Source organism: Cynara cardunculus (genome assembly GCF_001531365.2).
Source record: "Cynara cardunculus var. scolymus isolate 2C chromosome LG 12, CcrdV1, whole genome shotgun sequence".
Lineage (NCBI taxonomy): Eukaryota > Viridiplantae > Streptophyta > Magnoliopsida > Asterales > Asteraceae > Cynara > Cynara cardunculus.
In genome coordinates, this window is record NC_037539.1 from 1,809,180 (window position 1) to 1,827,746 (window position 18,567).

General features: G+C 36.3%; 2 protein-coding genes across 8 annotated transcripts; both read right to left on the reverse strand.

The window, feature by feature from the left end:
• Positions 1 to 1,737: 1,737 nt before the first annotated feature.
• Positions 1,738 to 8,704, reverse strand: LOC112523319 (probable apyrase 6). Of its 2 annotated transcripts, none has more exons than XM_025132872.1 (8): positions 7,854 to 8,704; positions 6,939 to 7,051; positions 5,725 to 5,832; positions 5,568 to 5,622; positions 4,857 to 5,042; positions 4,038 to 4,135; positions 3,056 to 3,252; positions 1,738 to 2,257 (listed from the first exon to the last, which is right to left on the reverse strand). In XM_025132872.1, the coding sequence occupies exons 1-8, from the start codon at positions 8,476 to 8,478 to the stop codon at positions 1,987 to 1,989; spliced, it is 1,653 nt and encodes a 550-aa protein (XP_024988640.1). In that variant the 5' UTR covers positions 8,479 to 8,704; the 3' UTR covers positions 1,738 to 1,986. The 2 variants fall into 2 exon arrangements, with proteins under 2 accessions (XP_024988640.1, XP_024988639.1); XM_025132871.1 differs by having other exon boundaries at positions 4,857 to 5,057.
• A 1,207-nt stretch (positions 8,705 to 9,911) lies between these two features.
• Positions 9,912 to 18,228, reverse strand: LOC112523536 (protein FAR-RED IMPAIRED RESPONSE 1-like). 6 transcript variants are annotated; one of them, XM_025133175.1, is made up of 7 exons: positions 17,820 to 18,228; positions 12,308 to 14,395; positions 12,164 to 12,220; positions 11,283 to 11,351; positions 10,399 to 10,461; positions 10,232 to 10,300; positions 9,912 to 10,137 (listed from the first exon to the last, which is right to left on the reverse strand). In XM_025133175.1, exons 2-7 carry the CDS (start codon positions 14,369 to 14,371, stop codon positions 10,045 to 10,047), a joined length of 2,415 nt encoding a protein of 804 aa, XP_024988943.1. In that variant the 5' UTR covers positions 14,372 to 14,395; positions 17,820 to 18,228; the 3' UTR covers positions 9,912 to 10,044. The 6 variants fall into 6 exon arrangements, with proteins under 6 accessions (XP_024988943.1, XP_024988941.1, XP_024988946.1 ...); XM_025133173.1 differs by having other exon boundaries at positions 10,399 to 10,467; XM_025133178.1 differs by lacking the exon at positions 17,820 to 18,228 and having other exon boundaries at positions 10,399 to 10,467; positions 12,308 to 14,108; positions 14,251 to 14,336.
• Positions 18,229 to 18,567: the final 339 nt, after the last annotated feature.

Sequence of the window (18,567 nt, forward strand, 5' to 3'; positions counted from 1 at the left end):
ATTTATGTTTCTTTTCAGATAAAATTCAAAACCTTCTGTAATTTTTTTTTGTAAATACTTCTAATAAAACTTTAAAGTTAACAGTTAAAAAAACCTTATATATATATATATATATATAGAGAGAGAGAGAGAGAGAGAGAGAGGGGGGAGAGAGAGAGGTTGGTTATTATACAACATTTGACATTTGTGCAACCAATACAACACAATCTCAACCGTCAATTTCATTTGATTAATATGTGATTTCATGGAAGTTTTGATTATTTTCTAATATAAAGTATTGATCATACTTAATAAACCATATTCATCTTCCATAAATATTCAAATCATAATAAATAGACTCATTATTTCCATAAATCTCTCAATTTATTGGGTTGAATTAGTTGTACAAATGTGATGAGTTGTATTTGAAACGAACTCTATCTCTCTCTCTCTCTCTCTCTCTATATATATATATATATATATATATATATATATGAGAGGATTCAAATTGACCAACTTTAAAGTTAATATATAAAAATCCTATAATTTATAAATACATAAAAAAGATTCAAAGCCTTTTATTTTAAAAACCAATTTTGTTTTATTTTTATTCTTTGATTTAAGCAAAATAAATATTACTTAATTGGAGGGTAAATTAGGTATTTTAAATGAAAACAACAAGATGCTCCATTTTGACATATTAACTTTGTAAATGTACAAGTAGGTTGGTTCTTTAACATGTCTCTTTCAATGTAGTTGATGAATTGGTCTCTTTATACTCACCCATTTTGTTGGATTTCCATTAAATTAATTTTTTCAAACAAAGTGGATTATATAAAATTAAATATTTGTAACAATACATCACTAACCATTGTTACAGAATTCAAACCAATAATGATAGATTATATTATTAGTCACTTGGAACTGTAGTAGCAACAAATTGGCGTGACGTCATTCTAGTTTCCAGGAGTGCATTGGAGTTTGATCTTTCGGTCATTTATTCTCCAAGGCATAATTTTTCGTGACAAGTGGAAGACAGAAAGAGCCGCTAAATGATCATACCAGACAGGTGTAGGCAGCTTGACCTACCTGTCAACTATCAGTCTCCTGAAGCGCCCCTTCTTGGTAGTTAATCTCACTCGTTGGTCGTCACGAACTGGATTCACACCAGCACCTCTAGGAGCAAAAAACAGGCCCGACGAACAAAATTCTCCGGGAAGCCCTATCTTTCGGTAGTCCTTTATTATAGTTAGTCAAATGTAATATTTTCAAAGATATTCAGATTTTTTTTTTAAATTGGGTCTACGTATATTTTTAAAACTGAAGAGTTAATTAAAAAGACAACAAAATTTAAGCTAAAAGTAACAAATTTGACAACAATGGGACTTGAACCCAAGCCTTTTGTACAATGACATAAGCATTTACCATCTCACAAATTAAAGTCTTGTGTTAACATTTCAGTTTTGGCACATTCATAAACGTAAATTTTCCCCTTATGACGGAACCATAAAACGATGACACGTTTCATTCAATGTGGGTCCGACTCTAGATATTGTGGTCCATCGTAGATATGGGTTCGGGACTCCCAAACCCATTTTCAATGAGTGAAAGAAAGGACCGAGCTTGAAAATTTCGACTTTTTCAAACTAGACTTCCCCAAAGCCCGAGTTGAATCATTTTTTGGATTGCATAACGATAACAAAACATACAACCAACAAAATGAAGCATATTTTCCAAATATACACCAACATCAAAATATTGAGACAAAGTGTGATGATGCATTTCAAAAATCAAGCACCCCGTGGTATCACGATTTAATCATTCTGCATCTACCAAACAACCCCTAACCCAACAATATATAACAAAAAATTGACAGTAACATTTCTGCTAAATTACATCGGTTTTCCGGTACTCACTATCTTCTGCTGCAATGCAAATACGACATCTCTCTCTCCATATCGTATTCAACTATATCTAATTCATCGACAAGAAGAAAACAAACGTGTATTATGAGTGTCTACCTATTCGGGTAACTATATACTTCCCTTTCTCTAGATCGTATATTGTCTTTACATTCGGGGGATTCCTCCATTTCGACCCAAAATATGCAGCACCGATCAACAAAAATATCACAAACGCTAACGTCCAAGAGTCCACGCCCAGTATTGATTTCACTGGGTACAATTGCCCCACATCTAACTCGCTCATGATTTGTGAGATGAAGGCGCCCAATGCCCAATCCAGTGGAATGTCGCTCACCTGATTAGCGTATCGAATCCTGTTCAACCCACCATCCCATCAAAACACTCCCCATTTTTATACTTCATATATAGATATATGGGCAGGTTCCATTAGGTGCATATGGTAAACTGGACAATACAGAACAGAACATGGATCATGTTTGGTAGGACAAAGTGGAACGGGCGTGTTCCACCGCCATCCCATGAAACAAGGTGGAACAAGCCTATGTTTTACCAATATACCCTCAAAACAAAACATAATTCTCTGCTAAAACATTAAATACGTCTCACTTTTCACATTTTATCAATTCTTCATATTTTGGTGTCAGTTTAATCGTCTTGACAAAAACTTTCTACTGATACATTTTATTATAAAAAAAGTTATTTTGTTATAATTTAATAAATTAAATATATTAATCAAGATATAGAGAAGATATAAACAACTCATTAGAGGTAAATTGATCATTTTATCAGTCCTGATCCAGTCCTATCTTACCAAGCGCTAAACAACTGTCATGTCCTATTCTATCCTATTCTGTATTGTCCTGTCTAGGTACCATATATACCCTTAGGAACCTAAAATTGATTAGGAACCTGGGGACTACCCAGAGTGTGACACATGGCATACTCATCGGTAATATAAATGTGTTATTCATCATGAATGTTGTAACATATTTATTATGAAATTGTGATTCATCATGAATAGCACCTCCATATTTGTCATGAGTAACACATTCATGATGAATATTCATCTACGAACACATGGAGTGCTGTACGGGTTCCTAACGGAACTTCCCTCTATATATATGGAGAACAAGCTCTGATTGAAATGTTACCTTTTATCATCGAGTGCAATTCCAAGGCTGTCATGAAGTAAAGCAATGATATATGCTGATGAGAAGCAGTAACGATGCAAATCTTCATCCTTAAATGTTGGGTATTTCCTCTTTAACTTTGACCAATCATCTTCACAAAACTTTTTTCCAGCCACCATCAGCTCTGAAAGAAATGTTCTTGGTGACAGCCCAAAGAACTGCAACAAAACAAACCACAAACATCACCAAATTTCAAAACACCATTCATGATATTGATAGGGGTGCGTTTGGTATGTTGGATTGGACAAAACATGGATCATTGTTCCACATTTGGTAGGACTTTTATGTGGAACAGAGTAGAACGGGAGTAATCCACCTGCACCCCATGGAACAAGGTGGAATAGACCTACATTTTACCAATATAACTACAAAATAAAACCCAATCTCTTCTAAAACATGAAATACGTGTCCCTCTTACATTTAATTTATTGTATTTCATGCTCTCTAAACTTTCGTTTTACAGTCCTCAAAATATTAATTTTTATACAGTTTCTATATTTTGATTAATTTATGTAATTTATTAAATATTGATAAATAAAAAATAATAATAATAATATAGAAAAGGTATAAAATAAAAATTGAAAACTACATAAACTTTTTATTTTCGTGTCATTTTAATCATCTTGACGAAAACTTTCTAATGATATATTTTGTTATAAAAAATATTTATTTTATTATAATTTAACAAATTACATAAATTAATCACAATATATAAACAACTCATTAAGGGTAAATTGGTCATTTTATTTGTTCTGTCATGTCCATTTCTGTGTTACCAAACATTGAATAGTTGTTATGTCCTGTCCTATCTGTCTGGATACCAACGCACCTAAGAGATGAGGGTTTGTTCATTTTTCGCCATTTAACATTGAAGATATGATTGTGGGTCCCGTTTCCTTGACATGGGACCCACAAAATGAATAAATAGGAATATTAGAGTAACCTTAGATGTATGGAAGAAATTCTCCGTCGCCAAAAATTTTCCTTCAAGCTTGGGCATAAACGTCGAGCCAATGTAGCATTGGTCATAGGTGCAATCCTCTGTTTATCATAACAACAGACAATAAATGAGGGTAATCGACAACAGGATGTGTTACGCTATTTATATGTGTGTGTGTATATATATAGGGGTTGAATCAAATGAGAACCACAAAAAAGTTACAAACCCCGTGAGAACCATTGTTACATGATTTTTTTCATCAAATGCTAGGATTTAAGATATTGCTTTTTCATAATGTGATAGTTTCACATGTATCTGATTCACCATATGAATATTTTTTATGTGTATTTTTTGTTTCACTAAGTGAATTAAAAAAAAGTTTCATATGCAATTTTTTTCATAAGGTGAACACAAACATATGTGAAACAATATGTTAAATTATAGCTTTTGATCAAAAAACTAATGTAAAAAGATATTTTTATATCGGTTCTTATAGGTTTGTAACCTTTTTGTGGTTCTCATTTGATTATCGTCCTATATATAGGGTTGGGTTCCGGTGAGAATGAGTTACAGTGAGAAGGTAAGAAGGAATCTCCACCTTGGATCAATCCTAATTGAAGAGTTCCACTAGATCAACACTAATGAGAAGCACGGGACCGATTCCCTTCTAAAGCGCAATTCATGGATAGATTTGAGATTAAAAGTGATCAAGGGTCCAAATCCCTTCTTACACTTCCCGCCTTAAGTCCTATTCTCACACGATCCTTAATCTCTCTCTCTCTCTCTCTCTATATATATATATATAAATAAATAAACATGTACCTTTGCCTTTCTGCAACAGCGTTAAAGAGGCAGATCGGCACTCAGAGAAGTTGCCACTTGAATGTAGAACGGATGATTGTTCATTCATTTCAACAAAAGAACCAGGAGTGTAATTCCCGATCATCGCATTGTGTTTATATCCTTTTGGTGAACATGGATCAACTGGTTCCTTGTTACCAAAGGATTCTGAAAAAACATAAACTGAAATTTGTTAAAATTCTAGAAAGAAGAGCAATGTGTGCCACAAATATGAACGGCGAGCAAGCCCATAAAGATTGTTGTACAATTTTTAAACATTGAATTTATACATCAGAACACAATGAGAGAATTACGAAAGAACGTAGAAGCAACAATGCAACTATCTGTCTATATAGAGGCTGTTTGATTGGTGTTCCATTAAAACCTGTATGGATAAAGTTGTCTGTGTGGATTAATCTGTCAGAATAGATTGAGAAGGTTTTTGTTTAAGACGGTTTTTTTATAAATGGAAGGGGCGTGTTTTTTAATTAGGAGGGACAAGTTTGGAAAAAAAAAACTTGGATTTCTGCGTAAAGCTCCCCTAGAAGCTTACTGAATAAGCCACTTTCTATATCATTAAGCCACTACCAAACAGTCATGTATAGCTGACTGAATAAGCTATGAGTCCCATTAAGCTCACTAAGCTACTAACAAACAAAACCTACGTAGGAGATAAAAAACACATATACCAACCTGGATTAGAACCTTTTGCGAACATTGACCAACGAATCAAGTCAAATGCAACATTCTGCAAAGAAGGCACATTGTAATCAATCAAAAAGAGTAAGCTGTTTACCTGACCAATACACTGCATATTAAATTCAAATGAACACAGGTAAAAGATGTTTACCTGACCAAACTCGAGCAAGCTGTGGCTGTAAAGACTATAACTGACATTTCCAAACTTTACCGTCTGTGAAAATTCAGGGGGAATTGCTGCACTTGAGAAAAAGGTTACCTGAAAATTTTAGTGCAGTGATTCTAGTCACAATCAGATTAGGTAATATACTTCTGAACTTTTAACAGTCACAACATGTCACCATTGTATATTTAGCCAATTCTGAACACTTCCATATTTAATATGCATAATTGCATTATTCCTTCAAATGCATCATTTAGACAAAAGACACCCATAGTGACTAGGATCAATATCTCATATTTGGAAACTAGCAGTTAGCACAGTCAATCTTCCACGAGTTATTTGTACCAATTGATTAGTTTGAACCCAAACTCGACATAATGTGTGTAAGGGGTTGTGTGGTTGGTCTTTCATCAACTCCTTTATGGATAAATATGTATGTGTGGATTAATTTGTCTGTATAGATCAGGAAGGTATTTGTTTGGGATGGTTTTTTCATAGATGGAAGAATAGTGTTTTTTAACTGAGAGTGGCAGATTTGAAGAAACTTGGCTTTCTGCATAAATCTTTCCAATAAACCTTCCCAATAAACCTTCCCCCTAGAAGCTTACTAAATAAGCTACTTTCTATATCACCAAGCCACTACCAAACAGTAATGTGTAGCTAATCCAATAAGTTGTAAGTCCCATTAAGCTCATTAAGCTGCTAACAAACAGGCCATAAACCAGGAAAATAAAGATTCATAAGTAGCTGTCTTCTAAAAACAATTCCCATCCACATATGGTCCTCGAACTACAGTTATAACCAAACTGAGGTCAATCCAAATTGATCTCGTAAAGGATCTTCTACAAAAGAAATACGTTTATTTTTCAAATGGTTCATATCACCAAGAATCTTCATCCCAATCATACCGTTCAAATGTGCCAATATATATGCCACTAGCTTTATTGTACAACCAACAAGTGATGCACCATGTAGAATTCAATCAAAACTTTCAACTCTACAATTATCACCCAACTATAACACAAGATAACCACACAATCTACAGATTTGAGCCTTTTAGATTTGAACGTCTTTATGTACTAACGATATATTCTTTCTTGCTATATTATAGCATCTAAAAGACTCTTTTCAGGAAACAATAATCATAACACAAATAATGTATCATTACAAAGATAAACAAAAAGAAGAAGAAGAACGAAAACCTGAGCAGAAGCACCACCAAGTTCAATTATCCCTGTTGTTTCCTGAGGATCATCTCCAAGAGTTCCAAGAGCATAATTAGCCACAACCCATGCATATACTCCCTCATCAGAACCTAAGGGAAAAATTTGCATACTTTTTAAGTCCCATCATACAGACAAAATACACATAATTTCATCATATCCACATCTCTTAAAACAGACCACAAAGGAAAGATTATTCTAGACCTGCAAATACTAGTCGAAAATGGTGATTCAAGTAAATCCATGGAATGTAAAAGCTTTTGTTGAAAAATTGTGATATGATATGCAAAACAGAAAATTCTCGAGTTCCTGGCATGGCCGCACATTATATTCAAGCACGGTGCATAATGTTACTTTGCAAAACAAAAACTTTTGGGTGTTCTGACACGCCCACACCTTATGATCAACCACGGGCAAGCGTAGTGTTATTTCGTGAACAGATACTTTTGGGTCTTCAAGAACGGCTGCACCTTAACTAAGCCTGGCCGTGTGCAAAGATAATTATGATTTTCTTAGACTTTAGAATTAAGATCAAATTGGGATTCCACCTGGATTACTATAAATACCCCCCTCGAGATCCATCGGATATAGAACGAAATTGAGAGCTTAGAAGCCCTAGTTTGAGTAGAGAAAATATTCAGACATATTATACACAATTTAGTGTTCGGTTTGTAATTTCTCTTTGGTGTTTGGATATTCCTAATCAATAAAAGTTCCTTTCATATAGACATACATCACCATACTGGTGGTGAAACCACATAAATCTTTGTGTTTTGTGTGTTTTCAAAGTTCTTAGGTTGATTAATCGTTGTGCTTTCTATCCTATTTTCTGGTGTTCAAAACCCCAATAGCTTTTACAAGAATCATAAATCCCACATACAGTTTTCATCATACCTGAAATAACAGAAGCCCAATCATTGCGAAAGGCGAATCCAGAAGTCCTCAAGACATTCCTGCAAGACTCTAGAATCCGTTCTTGTACACTCAAATCCAACATCCTTAACCCGGCCGTCGCCATCAATCTGACCTCTGTTTCCCCCCACTTCTCTCCTGGAATCCTCTCCCTTGCAAACTCCAATAGCTCCAACACAGACGCACCCGCCCCCTTGGGATCCTCCGCAAACGCAGATAATCCAGGGCTAACCCTCATTGAAGCCAACCCCTTCTTACCACTAAGATCAAAAACAGGAGCTCCATCCTTAATCACATACTGAAACACATGAATCCGACTCCCCGTGCTCCCTCCATCAATGATGATTCGATACCGTTTCTGTACCGGATTACGGGAATTAAAATACAAATAACAAGAAGACACAAAAACAAAGGTCAGGAATCCGATAATATAGATATTCGATTTGGTAAGATGCGGTTGTTTTTGGTTTCTGGAGAAGAGATTTGTGGATCGCAGAGATTGATTAGGGCGAAATTTAAGCTTTATGGAGTTATCCATTTTCTTCTTCTCTTTATTGATATGAGGGCGATCGACTGCTTCTGCCACACGAGCATTCGACCTTCGCATCCAAAAAATTTATCTGTATACCATACGAACATGTACAGTTAGCAAATTAAAGACGCAGATTTTTATGATGTGAGTAGTAGTATGTATCCCTCCGGTTGAAATTGGAGATGAGAGAGGGGTGATCGGCGATGGAAGATTGCCGTCTCTCTCTCGATCTCCAGGTTGGATCGGAGGGAAAAACCGACGATGATTCAGGCGATTCTGGTTATGTGTAAGGAAGCGGCTCCTCCCCACTATGATGGATGTATTTCAAGGTTTCGGTATCAGTAATGGCGTCGACGGGATTTGTGTTGGACCGGCTTCCTCGCTGGTCCCTTTCTTTGTTTGAATTTAGCCCCTCTACTTTACTACTTGCCACATTAAGCCCCTGAAGTCAAGTTTATACAAGAAGAGTACCTAAATTCCCTTTGTTGACCGTTAATGGAAAATCACATGTGATTATTAGGAGTGTGTAAGACCCGAATTATTTGAAATCCCAACCCAAACCAAAAACAATGTATTTATGTAAAACCCGAATGTCCCGAAAATCTGAAAACTGACTTTTTGAGAAAATTTAAGTTCGGGTTAGTTTTGATTTTTGGCCACCTGATCCGTCCGAAAATCCGAAATATATATACATATATATTTTAAATATTATATAAATATACTTATCTATCTAATTATCTTTTAAAAGTTATAAAAATCTTAGTCGATCGTGTTTCTTCTAATTTCTAAGCATATTATCGATTTATCAATCCTCTAAATTGATTGAATTCATCATCAAAATCGGTTATATATATATATATATATATATATATTTTGCATTATAACTAAACCCAAACCCGACCAACCAGAATCTGAAAAATCCCAAATTTGAAATCTAAAAATGAGGCTTGATTTCTATATCCGAAATCCGATCGGGTTTTTAATTTCCCCTTCTGAACTCGTCTGACCCCCCGATGCACACCCCTAGTGATTATGCATTGTGATTTGGTTGTTTTCTTATTTAAGTATTGTTCCTCGTTTAAACCTACCTCAACGTCCCACATCTTTGAACAATTAAGTTTTGGGTCCCACTTTATTAGAAAAAGGCTGGATAGAACAAAATTGTTGATAAATAAGAAAGCAAATCAATCAAAAGTAGTTTCTCTATCAATAAATCTGATTGATGTCAATACAATACTACTTACATACATAAATATATGGGGGAAGTTTAAGAAGAAAACCCAAAAAAAATGAAAAAAAATAGGAACACTCTGGTACCCATTAATTTAAACGGTATGCACATGTGCATACAAATAATCGAAGTTGTTTCTTGGTTTTTCTGCGCATGTATGTTATGCACATGTGATACAAATAACTGAAGTTGTTTCTTGGTTTTTCTGAGCATGCATGTTATGCACATGTGCATACCAACCAAACTGCTTACAAATTACTTGTATACACATGTGCATATGGTCTAGATGAATGGTTACCAGGGTGTTACTTATCAGTTTTTTATTTTTTTTTACGGTTTTTCCTAAACCTGACCCTACATGTATGTATTCGACATAAATTCGAATATTTGAGGGATTGGACAGGATTGAATCATGAATGTCTGTTGTGCATCTGATTGGTTCGCAAACTAGCTTCATCCTGCATACCATAACCGAAACTTGGTGGTCTAAAATCCAAATGCCCCTACATACATATATACGTACATATCATATAACTAAACCAGTATATCAAACATGTACGGATTTTTATACGTTTCAGAGTAGTTAAAACAACGTACCAGACCATGTATGCTTTGTTGAGCCTCGAAAAACCCGTCATGTGTCGGTGCCAACGAATTTAATTGACCCTATTGACGAAAATATCGAACAGAAAAACCTTAAAAGTATTCTCACACATGTTCCCTTTGAATAATATGAATGTGTACCAAATAGAGTTCATATATACCAGTCCCTGCATGCTTTGTTGATTAACATAGTAACCATCATGAGGTGGCTCCATCAAGTTCAACTGCAGCTACATTTAAACCAATTAACCATTTCAAATATTGGCGAAGGATCGTGTGAGAAGAGAAGTTATGTGAGAAGCGTAAGAATTGATCACTTTTGATCTCATGTCCACTCATAAATTGCGCTTTAAAAGAGAATTGATCTAGTGCATCTCATTAATGTTGACATTCAATTATGACCGATCCAAGAGTGAAGATCTCTTCTTATCCTTCTGACCATAACTCTCCATCTCACCGGAACCCAACCCTTCAAATATATGTATATTGAGAGAGAGGATGATTTAAACGAGAACAGTAACCAAATAAGAAAACACGAGAACAACCAAATCACATGTGATTTTCCACTAAACTAAAATGCGATACGGTCAACACAAGGTCGTGTAAACCACATGTGATTTTAATGCACAATCACATGTGATTTGGCGGATCTCGTGTTTTCTTATTTGGTCATTGTTCTCGTTTGAACCTGACCCTATATATAGGATCAAGTTCGGGGGAAAACCACAAAAAAGAAAAGAAAAATCGAGGAACACACTAGTACCCATTCATCTGTACGGTATGCACATATGCAAGTAATGTGTAAGTAATTTTTCCAGTATGCACATGTACATAACATGCACACGTGCACAGAAACCAGGAAACATCTTCTATTACTTGTATACACATGTGCATACCGTACAGATGAACGGTTATTAGGGTATTCCTCGGTTTTTTTGGGTTTTCCCCTGAACCCCTCTCTCTCTCTCTCTCTCTCTATATATATATATATATATATATTATATAATACTACAATTTTCCGTTAAATAATCATAAACTATAATACCAGTCCCTGCACATTTTGTTGGGTCCCATAATAGCCATGAAGAGTTATTCCATCTGAGCTCATGCTTTCCTATTAGCAACATAGATTCAAGTTAAAATTTGGTTTTAATCCAAACACAAACCGTACGATTTCGAAACATAAGACCATCTTTCATTCTTTTATGTTCCGAAACATAAGACCTTACAGTGATTTGGGTCCACAAAGATTCCCTATTTTGGCATTATTGTGTAGTAAAGCAAACGAGCGCGGTATATACCACCCGGAACCCGGAGGTGGGATTTGGGGGTAACATGTACGTAGACCTGACCTCCACCCTAAAGAGTAGAGCGGTTGTTTCCATGAAGACTCCCAGCTGGTGAAAAGTGTGTGAAGAGAAGTATAGATAAGCTAAATTTTTGAAAAAGTAGATACGAGTAAGCAATAATAATACAAATAGAATGACAGATATGCTAAATTTTGAGAAACTAGATAGGAACACGCAAGCAACAACAGTATAAACATAACCGAGGTGTGAAAACTACACAACCTTAGTATAACTTAGGGCCTGTTTGTTAGCAGCTTAACGAGCATAATGGGACTCATAGCTTATTCGGTCAGCTATATATGACTGTTTGGTGGTGGCTTAATGATATAAAAAGTGACTTACTCAGTAAGCTTCCAAGGGAAGCTTTTTTTCCAAACTTAGCCTCTCCCAATTAAAAAACACACTCCTTCCATCCATTAAAAAACCCTCCAAAACAAAACCCTTCTCAATCTATACAGACAGATTAATCTACCCTGTCAGTTTTATCCATATAGGACTTAACGGAAAACCAACGACCAGCCCCTTAATCAATAAAGCATATATACGGGAAAGAAAAAAGAATTCGAATAAAACCAACCATTTGCTGCAAGTTGTCTCGGACCTCGAGCATTACAGGTTCAGGTTCTGATTGTACCTGCATAATTTAGACAACAATTACAAGTTACCGAACGTAAAATTATAGAGCACGTACGTAAGATGGCAACAAAAACCCGTCACTAACCTTTCTTTTCTTGTTTGCACTCTTTCTTTTACTCGTTTTTGCAGAAACAGCTCCAAGATTCTCCTCTTCTACATCACGGATAGAAAGAGCGTTGTTGCTACATTCTTTGTTGTTCACATTTACACACGTCTTTAAAGCTTCCACAAGAGCACGAAATGCAATATCGTAGCTCTCCTCAGATAAAGATCCTTCTTCACCCAATTGAATGGCGTGTTTGCATAGATCGTTATATAGTTGTACCCGGGTTTGCATCCGTTCCATTCCTTCGGTCGTTGACTGATTGTTCTTTGCATCTTTTGTCCACCTTTTTAAAATATAACAAGACGGAATGTTTGAAAACCCACAAATCTGAAGAACGATCATCGCATGTCTGCAAAGATAACCTCTGTACTCAAACAGCAAACACGAACACCAAACCTCTGATTTCATCCCGTTCCATGTAACCATGAAACTTTCGGCTTTTTCGCAATCGTCCACGGTGTATATCGTGATAGACCCGTCTTCCCGTTCTCGTTTTGGATGACAACCAACGACTCCCAAAACCTCGACTTGGAACTTTTTGAAAATTGTGTGAGTATATTCCGATGACATTTGTTTTTCCCATGGTGACGGGGATTTTAAGGCTGGTTGTTTGTGCCAAGTATCGAAGTCGGCAATGGCTTCCTCTTCATACCGGTTTTGAAGAATCGTACCATATTGTCGAATGAACTCTTTTAACGTAACTTTCTTGTGGATATATTTGTCAAAGAAAGAATTTACACTTTCGGCACGTTGGGGCGTCGACATCCCGGCTAAAAAAGTATCCTTCATATAAGTAGGCACCCATTTTTTTCGATCTTCGTATAAAGAATGAAACCATTCATTTTCTTGAAGCTCAAATCGACCAACGAGCTTCCACCATCTCATATCAAACTCTTCATCGTTCAACGACTTAAAAATGCACTTGCTAAATTTACTCATGAATTTGTCATGCCGTCGTATTACATGAGCAAGACTTTCGGGAATTTTTTCGAGGATACTCCAGAGCGAAAAGCAATGCCGTGAAAGCGGAAAAACCTCCATCGTGGCTGCCTCCAATGCTTTTCCTTGATCGGTAATAATAACTTTCGGAGCTTTTCCTCCCATCGCTCTGAGCCACATTTTCATCAACCAAACACACGTTGTCTTGGACTCGTCTGCAACCAACGCACATCCGAGCAAAATCGCTTGAAAATGATGGTTCACCCCGATAAAAAGAGCAAACGGCATTTTATCGCTGTTTCTAACGTAACTGATATCAAAAGAAACAACGTCGCTAAAGCTCGTATAGTCGTTTCTGCTTTTGGCATCAATCCAAAACAAATTTCTTAGACGTTGGTCTTCATTCAAATCGATTGCATAGAAGAAATTCGGGTTCTCTTTCTTGATATGCATAAAATACTCGAGCATAACTTGACCATCCCCTTCTTCGAGAGCCAAGTAACGGCCTCGGTCGAATTGGTAATTTAAGTCATCTCTTAAAGAGCCAACGCTACTATACCCTCCAGATTGTCTCGACATCTGGACATACATTTTCTTTGTTCGTTCACTAACCGCATGCAAAATATCCATATTGTTCTTCTCGGCTAACTTTACGTTCTTATGAATTCGAAAATGATAAGCTAAGGCTGGTAAGAGTTCGTGATTGTGATCCTTTATGAACTCGTGAATATACCATTTTCCGTCCTTTCTTCTTTTAACATGCATGCTTGCTTTGCAGTCGGTTTTCTTGACACTGGGACGCCTAGTGCTACCACCGTCTGATTCTGGGGTGACTCCGTATCTAGAACATGCAAATTTAGCATCGATGAATTCTTTCGACTTCTTTGACCGACGGCTGTTTTTAATTGACGTGGTGAATCCCATGGATTTAGCGTATTCTTGATAAAATGAATAAGCTGCCTCGTGAGATTCGAATTCAATACCGTCATGAAGCTCAAAATCTTTATCCCCTTCAACAGTTGTAACATCTCGTCCAGGAGAAGCAACAATTAGGCCATCTTTGTCGCTTCGTTCATCAATAACATCGGCTAAATGTCGATTCATAGCTTCACCTGCTTATTGGTTTGCCTACAGTTCACCACATCACCAACCATATTTTAGTTTCTCCCTCTTTCATGAACTAAAATACGTCCCATGAAAACAATATGAAATGCTGGAATGAGAACTAATGGGGCAAAATGTATATATATAGGGTCAGGTTCTGGGAAAACCGCAAAAAAAAAAAAAAAAAAAAACCTGGGGAACACCCTAGTAACCCGCTTTCATCTGGATGGTATGCACATGTGCATACAAGTAATTTGTCCATAAGCACATGGGCATAAATGCACACATGCATACAAACCAAGAAACAACTTCAATCACTTGTATGCATATGTGCATACCGTCCAGATGAATGATTACCGAAGAGTTCCCCAGTTTTTCATTTTTTGGTGGTTTTCCCTTGAACCACCCTCTATATAGTACATGTATGTATATATGCATATACTAAAGTCAACTCACGTTAAAGGAAACCACAAAAAAATAGAAAATTGAGGAACACCCTGATAACCCTTCATTTGTGCCATATGCACATGTGCATAAAAGTAATTGAAAACATTTCCTAGTTTCTATGCACATGTGCATACCAGATAAATTACTTTTATGCACATGTGCATACAAGACAAATGAATAGTTATTATGATGTTCCTCATTTTCCATTTTTTGTGGTTTCCTTTGAACCTAACCCTACTATAATCAGTCCTCGTCCTTTCACATAACATTACGAAAGAAAATTGTTTTAAGCATAAAACCAAGGAAAAAAATAACTTTAAACCTTATGTGAACGAAATTAATAAACATTTGCTAATTTTTCTGATAAAACAAGAAAGTGTTGATGGGTTTCTTGTGAGTGATGTAGACCAACTTTAGTCAAGATCCTCCTACTACTTTTACAATGCATACTTCTGCCATAATAATGGACCAATAAAACACAAAAATCATAAAACAAGTCTCCCGGTCTTTACAAATGGAATGTCACTGAACAAACCTCAATCTTTATGATCAAACTTTACAGAATTGAAGCAAGTCCTGAGTGTGAAATAATCAAATGAGATAATGATAACGTGTTAGGGAAGGATTACGGGCCTATTTGTTAGCAGCTTAATGAGCTTTTGGTCCGCTATACATGACTGTGTGGTAGTGGCTTAATGATATAGAAAGTGGCTTATTCAATAAGCTTCTAAGGGTGAGATTTATGCAGAAAGCCAAGTTTTTTTCCATACTTGACCTTCCTAATTACAAAGCACGCTCCTTCAGTATGTGAAAAAATCATCCCAAACAAAAACCTTCTCAATCCATACAGACAAATTAGTCCACACAAACAGCTTTATTTGTACAGGATTTGATGAAAAACCAACCAATCAGCCCCTACATGTAAAACCATCAGACGAAACGAATCCCATTTGAGTTTGAAGACAAATAAACAAAATTAATCAGGAAATAACATGGCGAATTCGTCGTATATTCAAGAGTCCACATATGTTCAACTCCAAATGAGATTATTATTATGAAAATGAAAATTCTGAAATGTTAATTATTCAAGTAAAGTATTAGCTCACTATTTCAATTAAATTAAATTAAAAATGCGTTTTACAATGTCCTCATAAATTTTGGGCAAACGAACCCATCCCACCTGAGGTGGGGATCTGGAGAGGGTAAGATGTACGTAGACCTAACCTAACAAGATCCCCGACTTGTGAAAAGTGTGCCAAAGAGATACAATATGAAGATTTGAAAAACTGGTCAAGAGAAAGCAAAAACATACAAATAGAGTCGGTATAAAAGAAGCATAACCAATTTAAGAAAACCATGTACCCCTGGTCTAACTTACCAACCCTATCTCCCACCCTCTACCTCTGCAGCTCCCTACCTCCTACTCTAGCTACAAGTCCCCACCTCTAGTTCGCTACCCTAATCCTAGGTTCCAAGAGTTCCTGTAAAAGGTATGTCCTCATAAATGCCTAAGGCTTCATGTCTAACTTCAGTTGCTCATTCCATGTCCTCCCGTCCCCTCGACCGTCGCACTTTCTATCCTCCTTACTAATGGAGCCGCCATTTGTCTCCAACAAACGTGGCCAAACCACTTGAATCACCCCTCCCTCAACTTATACACGATGGCTGCAACTCGCAACATCGTTTGGAAGACCTTGTTCAGTATCTAGTTAAACATGGTTCTACCACAGGTCAATCTAAGCATCCTCATTTCAGCAACTTCCATCTTCCTCTCATGTGCCTTCCTTATCTCCCGGCACTCCGTTCCATACAACATAGTTGGTTTGATGACCACACTATAAAAAAATTGCAAGTTCAATTTTAGTTGGACCTTCACAACACCCCTATGGCAACTCTCCACTTTAGTCACCCCACCTTGATGCAATGTGTTACGTCATCCTCGACCTCACCCTGGGGGGGTGTCAAATCAAGTGTGGAGTTTCTAACATCCTCATCGTCAAGCATGTAATTATTGAAAACAAATTTTGGCCACATCAAGATTAAGATATAACCTTGTGATAATTGAGAGTTTAAATTCCACCATCTAAACCATTTGATGGTATATTTACCTTGGAATGTTATCAGCATGCAATCTAAACATGCAAACAAGCACTTTATGATTCATTCTTATTGACACTTCTAGATTATGACATTGTAAATTATGTACATAAGTAGGCAAAACATATGCAGAAAAAGTTAACTAAAGCAGTCAGGAGTCTTCACGAAAACAGTCGCTCTATCCTCTAGGGCAGACAACATGTCTACATGCATCTCATCTAACCCTACCAACTTTACATTTGGACGAATTAGGTTTGTTTGGTTTGGCATATGCAAAAGTTATTGACTTTTTTCAAGAATAGTTGTCTATTAATCAACATAAACCAGTCAATGTTAGGGTATGTTTGTTACCGTAGCTTAATGGGACTCTGCTTATCCAGTCAGTTATACATGACCGTTTGGTAGTAGCTTAATGATACAGAAAGTGACTTATTTCAGTGAGCTTTTAGGGATAGCTTTATGCAGAAAGCCAAGTTTTTCCAAACATACGCCTCCAAAAAACTGCTACCATCTACGAAAAAAACCCTCCCAAACAAAAACGTTGCGATCTATACAGACATATTAATCCACACAGGCGGCTTTATCCATAGAGAATTAACTTAATGAAAAACCAATCAAACAGCCCCATTCTCATTGCAGTTTCCATCCACTTCCACCTCATCCTACCTCTTCTTCTCGTCTCAAATCCATCCTTTTTTAAACGCCATCTTCAAGAACAAGAAACCCATAATCCAAATGGAGGATATGTATTATACTTGTCATATGACTCCAGACTTCCCCAATAGAATCTGAGGTTTGGCATGATCTTTATCATACATGTTTTTATTTCTTTCATGGTGACAGAACCCCTTAAAAACATCAATAGATTAAGCAAAATATGAAAACAAACGTTAACAGAAAATACCTTTTCAGCCACTAAAAACACACTGAAAAATCCCCAAACGATCCGTTCAAGTACCAATTCATGCCACGGTGCCACGAACGAGCTCAAATCGGGTATCTCATAACCCATCAGCACATCTAGCAAGTGTGGTGGAAAACCCTAACAAGAGGCGGTGCCCCAGAAGAAATGTAAAAAAATGCGAAAGTTAAAGTTTATACATCGATTTGAGTTTACAAAAGAGGGTATATATCGGTGGCACCAATGAGTTGATTTGTAGTGTTTGTATGATTGAAATAAACAATTGTTGGTGGGTTTAATTCAGGAGATGTGGAGGATTTGGTTTCGAAATCAACCCTTGAATTGGGTCTTTTTAGGAGTCCGAATTGAAGATCAAATTCAATTCGTGGGGGACTTTGAAGTTCTTGGCAGTATTTTGTTTTCCATTCAAAGTTATTGTAACCTATTTTGTTTTAAAAATTATTTATTTTATTATAACTTAATAAATTACATAAATAATAAATTAATAAAAATATATAAATAACCCATCAAAGATAAATTGGTTATTTCACGAGTCTTCTCTTGTTTTAATATATCTTATCAAACGCTAAACAACTATTATATCATATCAGAATACGAAATGCATCATAAAATAACATAATTGTTAGATATGCAGTATAACAGATCTCATGCAAGCATATATAACCACAAGAATGGTGCTTGGTTGGTTTGAACTTAGACTCTAAGGGTGCGTTTGGTGCGCAGACAGGAC

Coding starts and splice junctions, on each gene's coding strand:
- LOC112523536 (XM_025133173.1), bottom strand. CDS start 14,371: ATGAATCGACATTTAGCCGATGTTATTGATGAACGAAGCGACAAAGAT. Junction 12,221..12,307: donor GTGCAAACAAGAAAAGAAAG/GTTAGTGACGGG, acceptor TAAATTATGCAG/GTACAATCAGAACCTGAACC. Junction 11,352..12,163: donor GAGACAACTTGCAGCAAATG/GTTGGTTTTATT, acceptor TGTTGCTAATAG/GAAAGCATGAGCTCAGATGG.
- LOC112523319 (XM_025132871.1), bottom strand. CDS start 8,478: ATGCGAAGGTCGAATGCTCGTGTGGCAGAAGCAGTCGATCGCCCTCAT. Junction 7,052..7,853: donor TTGGGCTTCTGTTATTTCAG/GTATGATGAAAA, acceptor TTTTTCCCTTAG/GTTCTGATGAGGGAGTATAT. Junction 2,258..3,055: donor ATTGCACTCGATGATAAAAG/GTAACATTTCAA, acceptor TGGGTTGAACAG/GATTCGATACGCTAATCAGG.